General features: G+C 48.7%; 1 protein-coding gene across 1 annotated transcript; it reads right to left on the bottom strand.

Moving 5' to 3' along the window:
* Window positions 1-3,151: 3,151 nt before the first annotated feature.
* On the bottom strand, window positions 3,152-8,417 carry PRNP (prion protein). Its single transcript, XM_009567830.2, has 3 exons — window positions 8,262-8,417; window positions 7,166-7,369; window positions 3,152-5,306 (listed from the first exon to the last, which is right to left on the bottom strand). Exon 3 carries the CDS (start codon window positions 5,302-5,304, stop codon window positions 4,534-4,536), a length of 771 nt encoding a protein of 256 aa, XP_009566125.1. The 5' UTR covers window positions 5,305-5,306; window positions 7,166-7,369; window positions 8,262-8,417; the 3' UTR covers window positions 3,152-4,533.
* Between the last annotated feature and the right edge of the window lie 8,176 nt (window positions 8,418-16,593).

Raw genomic sequence — 16,593 nt, 5'->3', positions numbered from 1 at the left:
GAGCGGCTGAGAGAGCTGGGGTTGTTTAGCCCCGTTAATCACCTCGTGCTGGGGAGTTTTGGGGTTGTGAGTTCAGTCACAGCAGCGGGGCTGCTCTTGATGCCGAGACCCTTTGGAGCTGTGGTTTTCCAGGCGAGCGGCTGCAGGCAGAGCACATTTCAGAGGGGGTTTGGCTCTGGAGGGCACCTGAGCGAGAGCTGCTGAGGTCTCACCTGCATTTTAGAGAGTTCTTTGGGAGGCTCAGCATTGCAAACCCACCCCCAGGCTGATCCTGGGAGCCGGGGATAGGCTCAGACGAGAGATGGTGCTGTTCGCTCGGCAATGCATCTCCTCTGATCTCCAGCACTGGATCCAACGCAGGGAGGAAATCAACCTTGGTGAAGTTTGGGCACTTATTTTGCATTTCAACCCTCAAAATTAAGACTTATTTCTCCCCCGACTCTCTGCAAACTGTTCAGCTGTACACTGCAAATCCTCTTTTTGCAGTTTTTGCTCAGGCAAGAAAGGTGTATTGGGTTGTTTTGCCTGCACAGGGGTGCTTATTTGTGGGGATGAGGGATGCAAAGGGCCATGGGATGTGCAATTTGGAGGAGAACATTTTAAAAATACCCAAAATGATTGTGTTTGTACTTTGGGGTGTATTTATCAACAGCCTGTCCTCACTTGGCAGCAAGGCTCCTGCCCACACTGCAGGATTTGGGGTATTTAGTTAATTAACACAGAGCGGTTAATTTATCTAATTAAACAGACCACTTCTAGGGAGCAAGAGGGCTCCAAGGTTATTGGATCCATTTGTCCCTAAAGGATGTGGGGGCTCAGACCATGTGCTGGACTGTATCTTCCTTGCTGCCTCTTTCTCTGTTATCTGGAGTTTGAAATTGCTTTCATCTTACCTTGAAAAGGATCTTAGTTAATAATTAGTTAACTAATAAGGATCTTAGTTGTCTCTTCCCCATGGCCCCAATCCACAGGGTCCCCCTTCGCAGGCTGTAGCCTGGGGACTGGCCAAGCAGTTTCCCCTCCTCTTCTCCCAGGGCTGGGGTTCTTGCATTTATTTTCCCCTCTTGCCTTAAAATGGGCTGCAAAAAAAGTCTGAGCAATTTAGTTGTGGGTACAGATGTAATAAACTCACATGGGCTTTTTATTCCCCAAATCCTCCTTTCCATTGCCATTTCTTAAATTGTTTTTGAACAAGCAAGATGTGATGTGTGGGAACCTGACATTTTACTTCTGTTTCGCTCATTTTGGCTCCCAGCACTCAACCCTGCCAGGTTCCTCGGGGCCATATGGGGTTTTTGCCCCACTGTCTCTTTGCTGCTCCAGAGATAATGTGGTAATGCCCAGTAGCCAGTTTCAAGCAAAAAAAATCTTTTAATTTGCTCTTTCTAAGCACTTACAGGAGATATGGATCCCTGTTTTGGTCTTCTTAGTGTTTCCCCTTGGGGAGCAAGCTGCTTGCATGCAGGAATAATCATCTGCTTAGTGCTGAGAAGGTGGGTTTTTTTCCTTTATTTATGTCAAAAGTATAAAAAAGTCACATTTGGGGTTTACCTGGAGCACCACTTAAAGACCAACTTCTTTAGTATCCTTGAGGGCAAGGGGGTTTGCAGCACTATAAATAAATCCCATCTGCATAGGCTCAAACTGAACAGGTCCACAGCTCAGTCTTGAGTTAGGAGCCTCTTTGGTGGCACTGGTGTTGTTTAACATCATTGTCACAGACTTGGACACTGGGATTGAGGGCAGCCTCAGCAAGTTTGCCAACACCACCAAGCTGTGTGGTGCTGTCTACACATTGAGGAGAAAGGATGGATCCAAAGGGACAGGACAGGCTGGAGAGGTGGGGCTTGAGAACCTCGTGGAGCTCAACAAAGCCAAGGGCAAGGTCCTGCTCCTGGGTCAGAGCAATCCCAAGCACAGATCTAGGCTGGAGGGGAATGGATTTGGAGAAGCCCTGAGGAGGAGAACTTGAGGTGCTCGGGAATGAGAAACTCAACATGAGTCGGCAAAGTGTGCTCACATCCCAGAGAGCCAATTGTGTCCCGGGCTGTATTAGAAGCGTGGCCGGCAGGGCGAGGGAGGGGATTCTGCCCCCCTGCTTTGCTCTGGTGAGACCCCACCTGGAGCCCTGTGTCCAGTTCTGGAGTCCTCTGCACAGGAAGGACGTGGATCTGTTGGACCGAGTCCAGAGGAGGCCACGGAGGTGATCCAAGGGCTGGAGCACCTCCTGTACGAGGACAGGTTGAGAGAGTTGGTGTTGTTCATCCTGGAGAAGAGAACACTATGGGGAGACCTTAGAGAAACTTCCATTATGGCAAGGGGCTCCAGGAAAGCTGAAGAGGGGCTCTTGATCAGGGAGTGTAGGTATAAGACAGGGGGGAACATTTTTCAGCTGAAAGAGGGGTGATTGAGATAAGATCTTAGGAAGAAATATTTTCCTGTGAGGGTGGGGAGGCCCTGGCCCAGGTTGCCCAGAGCAGTGGAGGCTGCCCCATCCCTGGAGGGGTTCCAGGCCAGGTTGGATGGGGCTTGGAGCCCCTGATCCAGTAGGAGGTGTCCCTGCCCATGGCAGGGGTGGGACTGGATGGGCTTTGAGGTCCCTTCCAACACAAACTATGCCATCATTCTATACATGTAGAATTATGGCACTATCTGAAAGGTGAAAACTCTTGCATCTTTTTAATTGTAATTTTTAACCCTTGTGATAGTTGGAGTCACTGTTATGCCAATTTATGTACCAGGGAGATTTGTATTTCTGGCAATATTAAGTAGAGCTTGGGGCTTCACGCGAAGTTGGTCAGGCTTAAAGCCACTGAAACAGCAAATGTACAAACTCTTTTTATTAGACAGAAAATAGACAGAGTAAATACAAGGTATAAATGAATTTTGATTTTCTACAGGGAGAAGAAACCCCTGGCCCCCAACCAGTGCGTTGGTTAGAAAATATTTCTTGGATGGTACTGATACGTTTAGTGGGAGCGAGGGAAGAGAAAAGGTTAACTGAAATTGTGTTTTCTAGGCCGAATTTGGTGCTGAGAAGGGAACAAAAGCGCCCACAGGCTGGGAAGGCAGGGACAGACAGAGGGAAAATGCCACTTCTGTTTGTGGCGCTGTGAGGACGGACGAGCTGTTTGCACGAAGGAGGCGGACGTGCGTCTTAGCTGTATCCATTTAATTTGTACCAGATGTCGAACACTTAGAAAAGTATTGGAATGGCAAATTTCGTGCATGCATTGTTACAGACTTACAAAACATTCGCGTATCACAAAGTACGGGTTACCTCAAAGCCCTGCTTCTCTGGTGAATATCCTGAAAGTGTTTTGTCTATATAATTATCTATAGATCTATATATCTCTTCACTTAGCTCACACCGATGCAAAAAGTCATTTAGGACGGTGTCATTCAGTGCCTTGCAAAAAAAAAATACACAAGAGAGGTTAAATAGAACTGGGGCAACTGGTTTGACAAGCGTAACTCTACAGATGCTACCGGTTATACACAACCCAGCATCAACCCGAAGACGAGAAGCAAGAATTTCACCCACCACTTCCGCGTGTTAAACAAATTGCTTGCAAAACATGGGGGTTTGTGAGCATCTCCCACCCCAGGCTCGGTTTTCCTGATGCTGTTTGCTGGAACCATGTGATTTAGCTGATTTAATTCTCTTGCTACGTGCCTGACGCTGCTCCAAGCATCCTTTTTGCTGTATTTGAACATCTTTTAGGTCAAGGCGCTGAAGAGTGAGTATGACTTGTCACCTCTAGCACATCCAAAATAGCCTTTTCTCAGGCTATAACACACCAAGTGTTACCGCTTTGGGGTGTTCTGGGGATATTCAGCAGCACTTTTTGCCTTTAGACAGGGTAAGACAGCGAGGCTTATCCAAAAGCAAAGCAGCACAGGGGTCAACCAAAACCCGGCCAGGGTTTTAGCCTCACTGTGGAGAAAAATAATCGCTTTATTTTTGTGTATTGCTGCAGGAGGCACTTGCAGCATGCAAGGTGCAGAGCGGGAAGATCTGTATGTACACAAGGAAGGGTGTGGTTTAGGATTAAAGGGTTAAAATTGCAACCTGGCAGCTTGTTGCTTTCAAATCCCATCTCTGACCCTTCCCAAACCTTTATGGGGTATTTAGGTCCCCGGCGCGACACAGACGTGCCGCGGGGAAAGGGGTTTTGGTGGCAGCGGGACTAAAACGCTGCCTGTTAGCAAAGAGGATTCCCGGGAATGCTCCTGCAGGGATGCCAAGGAGATCCTCTCTGCCTGGTACCTCGCAGGGTGGCCCTGAGGAGGAAGTAAAGGCCGTTTTTGGGGCATCCAGCTCCATCACTGTCCTGCCATGCTGGGGACAAGTTTCAGGTGGAGAAGGAAATTTTCATCCAGTTGCCTAAACAGGAGTCTCTGATGGAAAGGTCGGTGTCTGTACGCCCCAAGGGCTCTTCACCAAAGACGACCACAAGCAAGAATGGGGGGGGTTGGGCGGTCCCCACGGGGACATGGGTGACATCTCAAAGCCATGGGATCCAGGGAGCATCAGTGCATGATGAAGAGCATGAGGAGGAGGAGGGCGGTGAGGGAGGCATTGGCGAGGTGCAGCCGGATGCCAGAGGCCAGGCGGTACTCACGATACTGCTGGATGCACATCTCCCGGATCACCTTTGTCACCACCTTGGTCTCCATCTCTATGTCTGTTTGGTTCACTGCTGGGCCACTCTCTGACACGTTCTTCTTGGCGGCAGGGCCGATGTTGTGTTCGGTCACAGTGATGTTAAAGCAGTCGGCGACAAAGACGTCCTGTGAGACGGGGCTGCCGTAATCTCGGTAGTAAACCTGGTTGGGGTAACGCCCTGCATTTTGATTCCACCATCGGTACTCGTCAGGGCTGTCAAAGTTGTAGTGCATCCCTGACATGACGCGTCCCATGGCATAGCCCCCCAACCCTCCCACCACAGCTCCTGCTGCCGCGGCCCCGGCCACGTGCTTAAAGTTGGTCTTGGATTTTGGGGGCTTCCATGGCTTTTGGTTGTAGTAACCTCCTCCAGGGTTGTAGCCCTGTCCCCACCCTGGGTTGTGGGGGTACGATGGGTTGTGGGGATACGATGGGTTGTGGGGGTACGATGGGTTGTGAGGGTAGCTGGGATTTTGGGGGTAGCCAGGCTGGCGGGGGTAGCTGGGCTGTCGGTGGCTTCCTGTGCCCCACCCGCCTCCGCTGGGTTTGCCTTTGCTCTTCTTGGAGAAGGCGACGTCGCTCCAGGTGCCAAGGAGCAGAGCCACAAGCCAACAGGTGACAAGGGGCCGGGCCATGGCTGTGGGACACAAGGGCAGGCAGCGTTACAAGCAGAGTCCCCGCAGCCCCCGCAGCTGCACTGCCCTCAGCATCCCGGGCTTTAGTCTTCCTTACTCATGCGTCACATAAAATAAACATCCCCCCTTTAACCCACCTCCAGAATTAAGAGCTTTGGACTCAAATGCCTATTTCTCCTCTTCAAAACCCCTTATTTTACACATATATATTTAATCTATAAGTTGTTTTTCTACATATACATCTCCCACGCCTCCCCACCAGCTTCTCTGCAAGTAACGGCAATTTTGAGTAATGGAAGAAAAGCTTTTTGGGGAAAAGATGCACTTGTTCAAATCCACTTCTCAAACCTTCTCTTTCCAGTTAGATAACAGAAGTGAGATTTCTGGTGTGCTAGGGTTGATGGCCATGAACAGATTAATCCCCATCTCAAAGCTTTTGGGTAACCAGAGCTATAAGGAGGGCAGCGCCCAGCCTTAACCTGGAGGGGTTTTTTCCCAAAAGAACAAAATTCAGTATGTTTTGCCCAAGTCACTATTTCTGTGCAAGAAGCGATAACTGAAGAATGGTATTTTTTTTCTAGTTTAATGTGTTTGCAAATATCTGCTTACTCAGCATTTTGCTGCTGGCACCCCAAGGGCCTGCCGGGCATCTCCGACATTGGCTGGTGAGGATGAAATCCTATTTTAACAAGCTGCTCCCCTCCCCGTGGCTATAAATTGGAGTAATGGCTGTAAATTAGAGATGTTCAATCCAGGTTGGATGGGGCTTGGAGCAACCTGATCCAGTGGAGGTGTCCCTGCCCATGGCAGGGGGTTTGGATGTAGGTGATTTTCCAACCCAAACTATTCTATGATTCTGTGTATAATCCATCCTGTACCATACACACCAGCACTTCAACTCCTTTGGAAAACACCTCCCAAGCTACAAGATCTCTCTGGATGCCTCCCTGCAATGCCAAGGAGCCTTGAATTGCCGTTACCTTCGTGTTTAATACGTGAATCCAGCAATAGCGAAGGATTTTTCTATCCTGCCCAAGGCTGAGCTACCCCCAGAAATACCCGGCGATGCCAGGATGCTGGGGAGGCAGAGCGAAGCATCCTTGGCGAAGTGTGGGTGGGCATTTTGCAGCATCCTTGGATGCTTTGGATGTGCTTGCCGGCTCATGTTAAAGGAAGCAACAATTAGGGTTTGGGTGCTGGGTGGGATTTTTTGCAGCAGCCAATGATCTGGCTTCCTAAGTGGTTGCCACTCAACCCAGAGAGAAGTTTAATGCATGAAGAGGTGATGTTCTCTTGTGAGATGCTGCCCTTCACAGCACAAACATGCAGAACCAACTCCTGTCTACAGCCTGAAATGATTCTGTTACACATTACCTATGGTTTTATGGTCCATAAAAAGCAAATTAATCTCTTTGGGTTCAGATTATGATGCTCTTTCTCTCCAGTCTCCCCCAAAAAAATGGTCTTATGTCAAATGTTTGAATTCAAGTCTAACATCAGCATTTCACTTGGGATTGTTAGCAAAAGGCTTAATTAAAAGGACAGGGAAGACGCAAGAGATTGTCCCTGTGATGGGGAAGGAAGCCAGGCACCATTTCCTAAAAACATTTGGTGCGAGCTGCCTGCTTCCTCGTCCCACAGCACCCGCCGGCTGGGAGTGGCAATGAAATCAGGGGGTAAAAATAGCCCAAAGACGCGGCAAAAACTTGGATGGGCAAACCTTCCTTGGGCACTTGAAAACAAATAGGAAATAGGAGACAAAAGCAGCAAATGAATCTTTTTTTTAAAGATGTGACTGCCCGCGGGAGTTGCAAGAGAGGAGAGAATGAAGCCCTGGATTGAAACACCTCCGCAAACTGACCTGTTCCTCGGATCACGTCCGCAGGGACCAGCGCTGACAAACAAGGCAAAGGGCAGAGTGCGTTGGCGCTGCTAATTACCGAGCTCCTCGGGCAGCCGGGCTTCGCCCCCACTAAGTGCAGTCACTGGCAGGAACCTCTGCGTGCGATGGGAACCAGGAGCTGCTTCCTCAGGCTTGGAGCTGGTTTGTCTCTGCTTGGAAATGCTGTTTACGGAATGACCATAATATCGTTATTAAATTCTGTTATTGAATGGCTTGGCAGGCATTTTTCCCTGTCTCTTTTTAAGCGTTCTCCCCCGGTTCTCCCTGTCTGCGGGTAAACATAGGATATGAGAAATAAATTTGGGTGATTTATATCGGAGCAATTTTGGAGAAGCAGAGGAAACCTGGTGCTCCTTGGGGCAGAGGGGGGAGCGGAAAATGGAGGATGAGGAGCAAGCGCAAGCAGCAATTACGTGCGCAGGGCTGGCAAGAAGGCGGCTTCAGGCTTGGAGGGGAAAACCAACCCCTGGTGCCAAAATAACAGTGGAAATAACCTCATTAAGGTGCCTGGCAGGGGAGAGAATAAATGAAGGGAGGTGGGGAAAGGAAAGGGGAAGGAGTGATGCAGCAAGGAGGATGGGAAGATGCTGGGGAACAGGGTGTCCGGACCCTCCTGGTGATGCTGGGGAGGTCCTTGGTGATGGGGGGCTGTGGGGCAGGGGGGGTGCAGGCTGGCAGTTTGCTTTCTGAAAATGCCACCCCTAGTTTTCAGAAATCCCATTCCTTTCTTTTTTATCCCCCAAATAATGAGAGAGCACAGTCCTGTGCACCTGGGAGGTGCGGGGAAGAACAAAACCCCCCATGTAGCCTGGGAGAAGGGAGAAATCTCCCACCAGCACCAGCTTTGAATCAGCCCTGAATAAACAAACAGTGAGAGACACAGAGCTCTGTGGTTTAAGGAGGACGCTTTGCCTTTAGGGCTGGCAATGTCTATTTTTAGGCATCTATGGCAGAGAGAGGAGGCAGCCCCTCATCCCTTGGGATGCCGCTCGGTATTAAAAACCTCTGGATTTATCCCACCCGAAGCCCCCGTGTCCCATTTTCCGACACTCACCAGCTGGGAGCCCGTTGCTTGCTCGGTTCAGGGTGATTCAGCCTCGACGCAGAGCTATGGTGAGGAATAAATAGCGAGAGGGAGGAGCTGGCTCCTGCGCAGCCCAGCCCTGCACAGCCTGGCCAGCATCCATCCTCCTGCCCCAGGGAAAACCACCACGGGCACCCCGCAAATGTTGGGTTCACCCTCACCATCCCTCCTGGCAAATGGGACGGAGTGCTGGTGACCAAACGGGCGGCTGGAAAATGACAGCACTTGGATGGTTTATTCAAGAAATATCGATGGGATCCGTACAGTTTGGGGCTTCTTTGGAAATCTTGGGGGTGAGGTTCTGGGCAAGGAAAGGATGCTTTTAGTGGTTGCTGGCGGCAGCTCCAAATCCATTATCCTGTGAAATAGCGAGATGCTCTGTGGGTTGATGGATAGAAAACAAAATAGGCTCAGACCTATGGGGGAGAGCATGAATCTGTCTTCTTGTTTGTCTTGCTCTAAAGGAGTAAATCTCACTCCTGCCCACAGCAGTGTGCTTTATGTTGAGGTATCCTGATATTTAATAGGAGGAACCATCACAGAAGGCTATTAAAAATTATATGGGATGCACATGAGATTCAAGAAGGCCAAGTGCAAGGTCCTACAGCCGGGTCAGAGCATCCCCCGGTGTGAGTACAGGCTGAGGGGATGAAGGGACTGAGAGCAGCCCTGCCGAGAAGCACTTGGGGGTACTGGAGCAGGAAAGGCTGGACATGAGACAGCAGTATGTGCTCGCAGCCCAGAAAGCAAACTGTGTCCCGGGCTGCAGCAAAAACTGGGTGGCCAACAGGGCAAGGGAGTGGATTCTGCCCCTCTGTTCTGCTCTGGAGAGACCCCACCTGGAGTCCTGCATCCAGTTCTGGAATCCTCAGCACAGGAAGGACGTGGAGCTGTTGGGGCGAGTCCAGAGGAGGCCACGGAGATGATCTGGAGCACCTCCTATATGAGGACTGGCTGAGAGAATTGGGATTGTTCAGCCTGGAGAAGAGAAGGGTCTAGGGAGACCTTAGAGCAGCTTCCACTGAAAAGGGTTTTAGGAAAGCTGGGGAGCGGCTCTTGATCAGGGAGAGCAAGGATAAGACAAGGGAGAATAGTTTTCAGCTGAAAGAGGGGCAATTGAGATGAGATCTTAGGAAGAAATATCTTCTCTGGCTGCCCAGAGCAGTGGTGGCTGCCCCATCCCTGGAGGGGTTCCAGGCCAGGTTAGATAGGGCTTGGAGCCCCTGATCCAGTGGGAGGTGTCCCTGCCCATGGCAGGGGGTGGGACTGGATGGGCTTTGAGTTCCCTTCCAACCCAAACCATTCCATGACTCTCTGATTTTGGCACAGCCACGCAATATAGACAAAATCTTATTGAGCTTTTGCTGATCTCAACAGCTGAGCCAGGTACGACTGTCGTGGCGATGCTCCCACCCCTGAACTCTAGAGTACATCTGGCTGTAAAGAGGATTTCCACCCCAACGCTTCATACATTTGTTTATCCATCTGGCCTGATTACATTCTAAAAAACCATAATCCGGCGGGGGTGTGCTGGGTGCTTTGGCTGCACGGGGGAGACAGCCGTATTAATTTCTGGAAGAGAAATTTAAATAACGGGGGCAGGATTAAGGTCAGTGAGGCTGTCAAAACTCTCCCCTACAATACAGAGGCAGATTTATTCTTTGTGCAATAGTGCAGGTGTCTCCTGATTCTCTTGTTTATGTTTCAGTTCTCCTCAGTGGGATCTCTAAAATCCAAACCCAGGAAAATAAAGAAACACAACGCTGGGAACAGGATAGTTAGGAAGAATTCATCTGTGGCTTCTTAAAAACACAAATTTTCCATAATAGATATATTTTGGAGGAAGTTCTGGTCTTGTTTGGGGAATGTAGAGACTCTGTCAGATGCTGGATTCAAATCAAGCAGGAGCAGCCGATCGGCTATTAACTAATCTTTAATTTATCGTGGAAGTTAGTAGTACTAAACCCTTCCAAACCAGTCTATCCACAGCATCTAACGGAGCCGTTTGCCTCATAGTTTCTTTAGCATCTCAGGGTACAATTTCTCCCGGCAGCAAGCCAAGAGCTGCATCGATCTCCATTGGAGGTCTGACCCTTCTGCATCCGCAGCGCAGGCAGTGACGGGAGGCAGAGGAAATAATGCAACGTTAAGTGCAACGGGGATTCGTGCCAGGTTAGAAAGCATTAATAGAATGGGTTTTTCTCATAACAAATGGAAATCACTGCCTTTGTTTCCATGACGAGCTGGGAGAGGACCCAGACTCATCTGACCCTGATTCATTGCTTCTCATTGATTTGATTTGATATTTTTTTTTTTGCTTTAATTCATGCAAAACTCTTTTATTCACATAACTCTGGACTTGTTTGGAGAATTACCCACGGATTGCAAAGGCAATAAATTGGTTTGTGGGCAATTTACTGGGTTTTGGAGGTAATTTGGTAGGGTTTGAAGATAGGGATGAAGTCCCACAGCCTGTCTCCATCCTGATCTCACTCTCTGGAGCCGGCAAAAAGTCTGGACTCAAGCTCACCCCATCTCAACCCACACTTAGCTTGTTGGCAAACCTCTAAACCCTTCACAGGCAAACCCAAATGGAAGTAAACGCTGTGTTCAGAGGATTAATGAAATGCATTCTGCAGACCTTTGTTTATTTTCTAGTCTCACCAGGGAATAGTTGCTTTTAAGTTAAAATGCTCTGCTTTGGACGTTTCTTGGGAACCAGATGTCTTGGTAATATTTGGCTCCTGTCTGGAGAGTGAAGGAATTGCAGTTTGGGAAATAAATAGGGTGATGGCAGCGCAGGGAAGGAAAGCTCTGGGGACTCTTGCTTCCCAATAAAAAGGAAAGATGCCACTTGGTCAAGCTGCTATTTTCTAATGTCAGTGTGTAATTAAAGAACTGAAGCTATGGCTTCTTCAGGGTATTTTTCATTTGCATAAGTAGCGAGGGCGTCACTTCATGAGTGGACTTGTGGCCCTGCAGATCCGTGAAAGGCAGCCCTGCTCTGAGAGAAAAGAAATGTCATTTTTGACCAGTTTTTAGTAGAAGAAGGGGTTTTCCCTGTGCTGCCTAGAAATCTTTCTCTGCCATATTATTCTGTGTAAGAGAGGAAAATGGAGCTCGTGGATGGCGCCTCTCCTCTGCTCTTGACAACCCTAAGGTTTCCTGTAAAAAAGTATTAAAAATAAATAAGATAAAAGGGCTATGTAAATGTTTTGGGGTTTGCCATGACTGGAAACAGGCCAGGAGGTGAAGCTGGCAGGAGCAGGACGTTGACCATGTGCCTTTCAAGTTTCATCAGCACCCAGTTACACAACCCACGACAGAGGGGAGGAGAAGTCCCGGTAAGTCCTTAATACTGAAGACACGTAAGGACACGACCATCGTGCCAGGAGAGTAACCACAGAGAGGAAAAAGCAAGTAACCAACCTTGCCATGCAAAGTCTTGCGCTGCTTCGGGTTTCTTTGGCCGGATGCAGCTCTGCGGCAAAGCCAAGGAGTGCAAAGCTAGCATGGAAAAAACCTATCAGGTTAGGGCTGCTCCGGTGAATGAGCCTCATTGCAGCTGTGGGGCTGGGCAGGAGTTTCGTTGCCCTTGCTGATCCGCTTTCCTCATTGATGATGTCTTTCCAAGACGTGATCCCTGGGCAGATCTCCGTGGCCACAGGAGCCTGCCAGCACCTGCCCGCTGGTGGGAGGCTTTGGGGAGGGACTGCTCAGAGGTGGGTTTGGGGGGAGAAAGCAGCAAATAAGGCAAGTTGTCTTCTTGTGTTTGAAAGATAAAGCTGGATCCTTGAGGAAGCAGATTACCAGATTAATTTAATATGAATTTCTCTTCTGCAGAGGGCAGCAAGGGAAATATAAAATATTGGAGGCTACATGCACCCACCTTCTCTTTACTATTAGACAACCGGCTTTAGAAGCTATAAATGTTCATCCAGCTGCTACAATCTGATTAGGGGTGTAATAACCTCTTCTCATGTGCTGGCTGCTATTCCAGGCAGGGACACACGTAAGCTCCTTATGGATGGGACCCTCCCTGGCCCCAGGCTGATGCCTACCCAGTGATGCACTGCATCTTCAGAAGATAACCGCATGGGACACAGCTCCCAAAAATGTGCCTCCAGCCCCTCCCAGGGTTGGTGGCATCACCCAGGTGCTAAAAGGTAAAATATCAGCTTTCATTAAAAAATAAATAAAGAAAATGCTTTTTGTTTTTTTAAATACTTTTTCATTTTGGAATAAGCATTGATAATGAAAGCAATCTGAAGGAGGAGAAAACATGAAGCTGGGGTATTTAAGCCTCCCCAGTGCCAAGTGAGTTCATTTACAGGAGATGGGAGAAGTAAGTCATGCTTGTCAGAGGAAGATGTTTCCTCACTGATCCAGTTTCAGCCCAGCATTTGGTTTAGAAATCATCCATCCCTGTGCCTTGGGAGCAGCCGCTGTGGGATATGCTGGGTTTGTGCCTCTGGGCTGAACAATTCCCTGCTGTGTCCGGGAGAATGAGCGAGGGGAAGAGCTGTAACCCTGAGCAGAAAGGGCTCGTTATGTTCTTTCCTATCAATAAACCTCCTGTTTTTCAGGCAGAGGACGACAACCCAGAGTTCAAGCTCTTTTAAAACATGAAGCCTCTCCATAAAGCTGCAGGAACAAATACTTCCAACGCTCTAATTCAACTTCTCGTAAATGTCTCCCTTTCTGAGAAAAGCTTAATGTCTGTATTTTCTCCTTCTCGCAGCAGGGCGAGCAATACATGACTCACCGTGAGGCTTTCCTTTGCCTCTTGCCCATTTATTTTTAACTTGCAATCCCCTCTGAAGACTTTTCCGAGATCGGAGCAGCGGTGTAAGCACATTGCGTGACATCACGTGCCTGCACTGAGGTCACCTTCTTAAAAATAAAGCAGGGCACACCGGGGATGGGCGAAGGCGCTCCCCTTTTCATCATCTCAGCATCAATCATCCATGCCAGCCTCGGAGCCTCCTTCAGGGGATTGCTGCTATCCCAGAATGTGTCAGCTGTGTGCCGACAGCTTGTTGGAGCGTGCCGAAATCCCTGCTGGCTTATGGAAATGTGTTCCCCAAGCGGAGCCAGGGCATAGAATCATAGAATGCTTTGGGTTGGGTTGGAAGGGACGTTAAAGCCCAGCCAATTCCAACTCCTCTGCCATGGGCAGGGACACCTCCCACTGGATCAAGTTGCTCCAAGCCCCATCCAACCTGGCCTTGAACACCTTGAACATCCCCCAGCCGGTATTGAAACCACGAACTGCCCTGTCCCAGGTGCAGGACCTTGCACTTGCCCTTGTTGAACCTCAGAAGGTTCACAAAAGGCCACTTTTCCAGCTTGTCCAGGTCCCTCTGGATGACATCTTGCCCTTCTGGCGTGACAAGAGCACCACTCAGCTTGGTGTCATCTGCAGACTTGCTGAGGGTACCCTCGATCTCGCTGTTGATATCATCAATGACAAAATTAAACAGCACTGGTCCGAATAGGGACACCACTTGTCATGGATCTCCATCTGGACATTGGGCCATTGGCCACTACTCTCTGATGCAACCATCCAACCAATCCACTCATCAAATCCCTATCTTTCCAATTCAGAGAGCAGGATGTTGTGGGGGACTGTGTCAAAGGCTTTACAGACGTCCAGATGGACAACATCCACAGCTCTTCACATGTCCACTGATGTGATCACCTCATCATAGAAAGCTGCTACCTTGGTCAGACAGGACTTGCCCCTGGTGAAGCCGTGCTGGCTGTCTCCAATCACCTCTTGGTCCTCTGTGTGCTTTAGCGTAGCTTCCAGGAGGATCTGTTCCATCATCTTCCCAGGCACAGAGGTGATGCGGACAGGTCAGCAGTTCCCAGGGTCCTTTCTACCCTTTCTATAAATAGGAACAACGCTATCCATCTTCCAGTCACCAGGGGTTTCCCATGCATGAGTGTCCTCTTTCAGAGGTGTGATGGAGGAAGGGATAATGTCACAGTGCTTGGGGCTCCTTGTGGATTCCCGGCTGTGGTGTGTTGGGAAAAGAGTAGGATTCTGTTTTCCCGATGGGGAAAAAATGCTGTGGGGTGAGATGGGGAAACCTGAACCCCGGGAAATACAGACAATTGTTTGAATTTTAACTAAAAAAAAAAGTTAAGCAATAGACTGGAAAAAGGACCAGGTTGAGGATGGAAAAATACTTAAAAGTGCTGTTCTATTTTTCTCTCAGGTCTATGTCTATCGGGTCTTCAGTTCTGGGAAGACCTTAGAGCAGCCTTCCTGTGCTGAAAGAGGCTCCAAGGAAGATGGGAAGGGGCTCTTGATCAGGGAAGCAGGTATAAGACAAGGGACAATGGTTTTCAGCTGAAAGAGGGGCAATTGAGATGAGATCTTAGGAAGAAATATCTTCTCTGGTTGCCCAGAGCAGTGGTGGCTGCCCCATCCCTGGAGGTGTTCCAGGCCAGGTTGGATGGGGCTTGGAGCCCCCGATCCAGTGGGAGGTGTCCCTGCCCATGGCAGGGGTGGGACTGGATGGGCTTTGAGGTCCTTTCCAACCCAACCCATTCCATGATTCTATATTTTTCTTTTATATACATAATTTTGGTCCGTGTCTTTGCTTTGTTTATTTACATGATAATGAACGGAGCTATCACACACCACGACCTGGTTTCTAACTCAGTGAGGATGAGAGGATTAAGCTCAACTCACTCACAGAAATGCTTGTGCAAAGCCTCTTAGCTGAGTACGTTTCAACCCCAATTCTCCCCTCTCCCTCCACGAAAAGGGCTCCCAGGGACAGCATTGCCTTTATGGGATTTCATCTCCTTTTTCTTCAGGTGTAAATGAAAATAAATAAAGATGAACTGGGTTTGGAAAATGTGTGTCCACACAGGAAATCAGGCCAGGTTTTTAGCCATTAGGATTTTTCATCTATTGAAACTGTTTCCCACATGATGTGTAGCTTTTGACCCATTTTGGAGCACCTCCCCACGGGACGCTGACCTAAGACCGTGCATGACTTAGTCCAAAACTTTTCTTTCTCCTAAAATAACAAATTAAAGGCTCTTTCTGAAGCTTGTGAGACTGACATTATACACTAAAGAGAGATTATATACCAAGTATTCAGGCATTATATGCCAAATCTGCTCCATATGTTTAATTCTCTGCCCTTTTATCTTGAAAGGGGAGCTGCTGCTGGGGGAAAGCTTTACCATCACCTGCGTGGAAGCAAGAACAGCCAAAAATCAGTCTGACACGAGGAAAAGCCTGGGGAGAGACTAGGCTGCTCCAAAGATGCTCAAGATGCTCATGCAGAGTTGTCATGGGCACGATGCTCTCCGTAGTCATCTCCATGGCTACCCCAGCACCAAGTGGATGGGATGGAAGCGATGTAGGAACAGTGTCATTAGCTTAAATGCTGCGTGCTCTCTCTTCACCGATGTAAATAGGTGATGCTTGGCATCATGCAAGAGGTTTACCTCCAGGGAAGACGGCTGGTTTTTAGCTGGAGCTTGAAGGCAGCTGAGATTGCAAATATATTTTTTTATGAAAACTGAGATTGGTAACATCTCGCCTGAGGTATTTCTGTGGTGGATACACTGGGGATGTACTCAGATGAAGCTCGGGTAATTTTACTTGCCCTTAGCCAACATGATTGAAAAACCCAGATGGTATTCCTGCTTCTGACCCAAGATTATGCTACAGGAATGACTACGCAAAGAATTAAAGTTGTGTATAAGTAAGGAAGTTGAGTTTTGACCAGAATGTGGGGAAGAAAGCATTTTAAAATGAGGTTTTTTTCCCCCAGCTAGCAATGTTTTTTGTAAACAGCAAAGATTATGCACAACAGGAGCATCTAGCTAATGCACTCCAGAGATGGGATGTGCTGGCTTTAGGCACTGAGCGGTGATGCCAGAGCCGACAACTCCCCCAAAGGGATTTCTCCTTCATTTTATCTCCTTAATTTTTCCAAAGCAACTCCCAATGGAGTGTGAACGTCATTGCTTGCAGCCTGCTTGGAGAAAGCCAAAACAATAAAAGTCATGTTAAGTCTGTGCAGAGGGCTGGAATTACAAGGGAAGAAGCCCACAGAGTTTTCAGGGCTTGGGGCTGCCGTGATCGTCTTTGCCACCAAGAGTGAAAAAACAGAGGTGTTAAGCACAGACTGCAAAGCATTTTATCCACTGATGCTTCAAGAGGACGAAGGAAAATCATTTATTAGACGAGGAACATAAACATTGCTATGAGCCCACGTGTGGAAGCAGCACCGGGGGACAAACGCCAGCTTGGGCAACAGCATTTTGCTCC

This window comes from Cuculus canorus, chromosome 26, assembly GCF_017976375.1.
Source record: "Cuculus canorus isolate bCucCan1 chromosome 26, bCucCan1.pri, whole genome shotgun sequence".
Taxonomy (NCBI): Eukaryota; Metazoa; Chordata; class Aves; order Cuculiformes; family Cuculidae; genus Cuculus; species Cuculus canorus.
The sequence above is the reverse complement of the archived record's forward strand: the minus strand, read 5'-3'. Positions and strand labels throughout refer to the sequence as shown.

Coding starts and splice junctions, on each gene's coding strand:
- PRNP (XM_009567830.2), bottom strand. CDS start 5,304: ATGGCCCGGCCCCTTGTCACCTGTTGGCTTGTGGCTCTGCTCCTTGGC.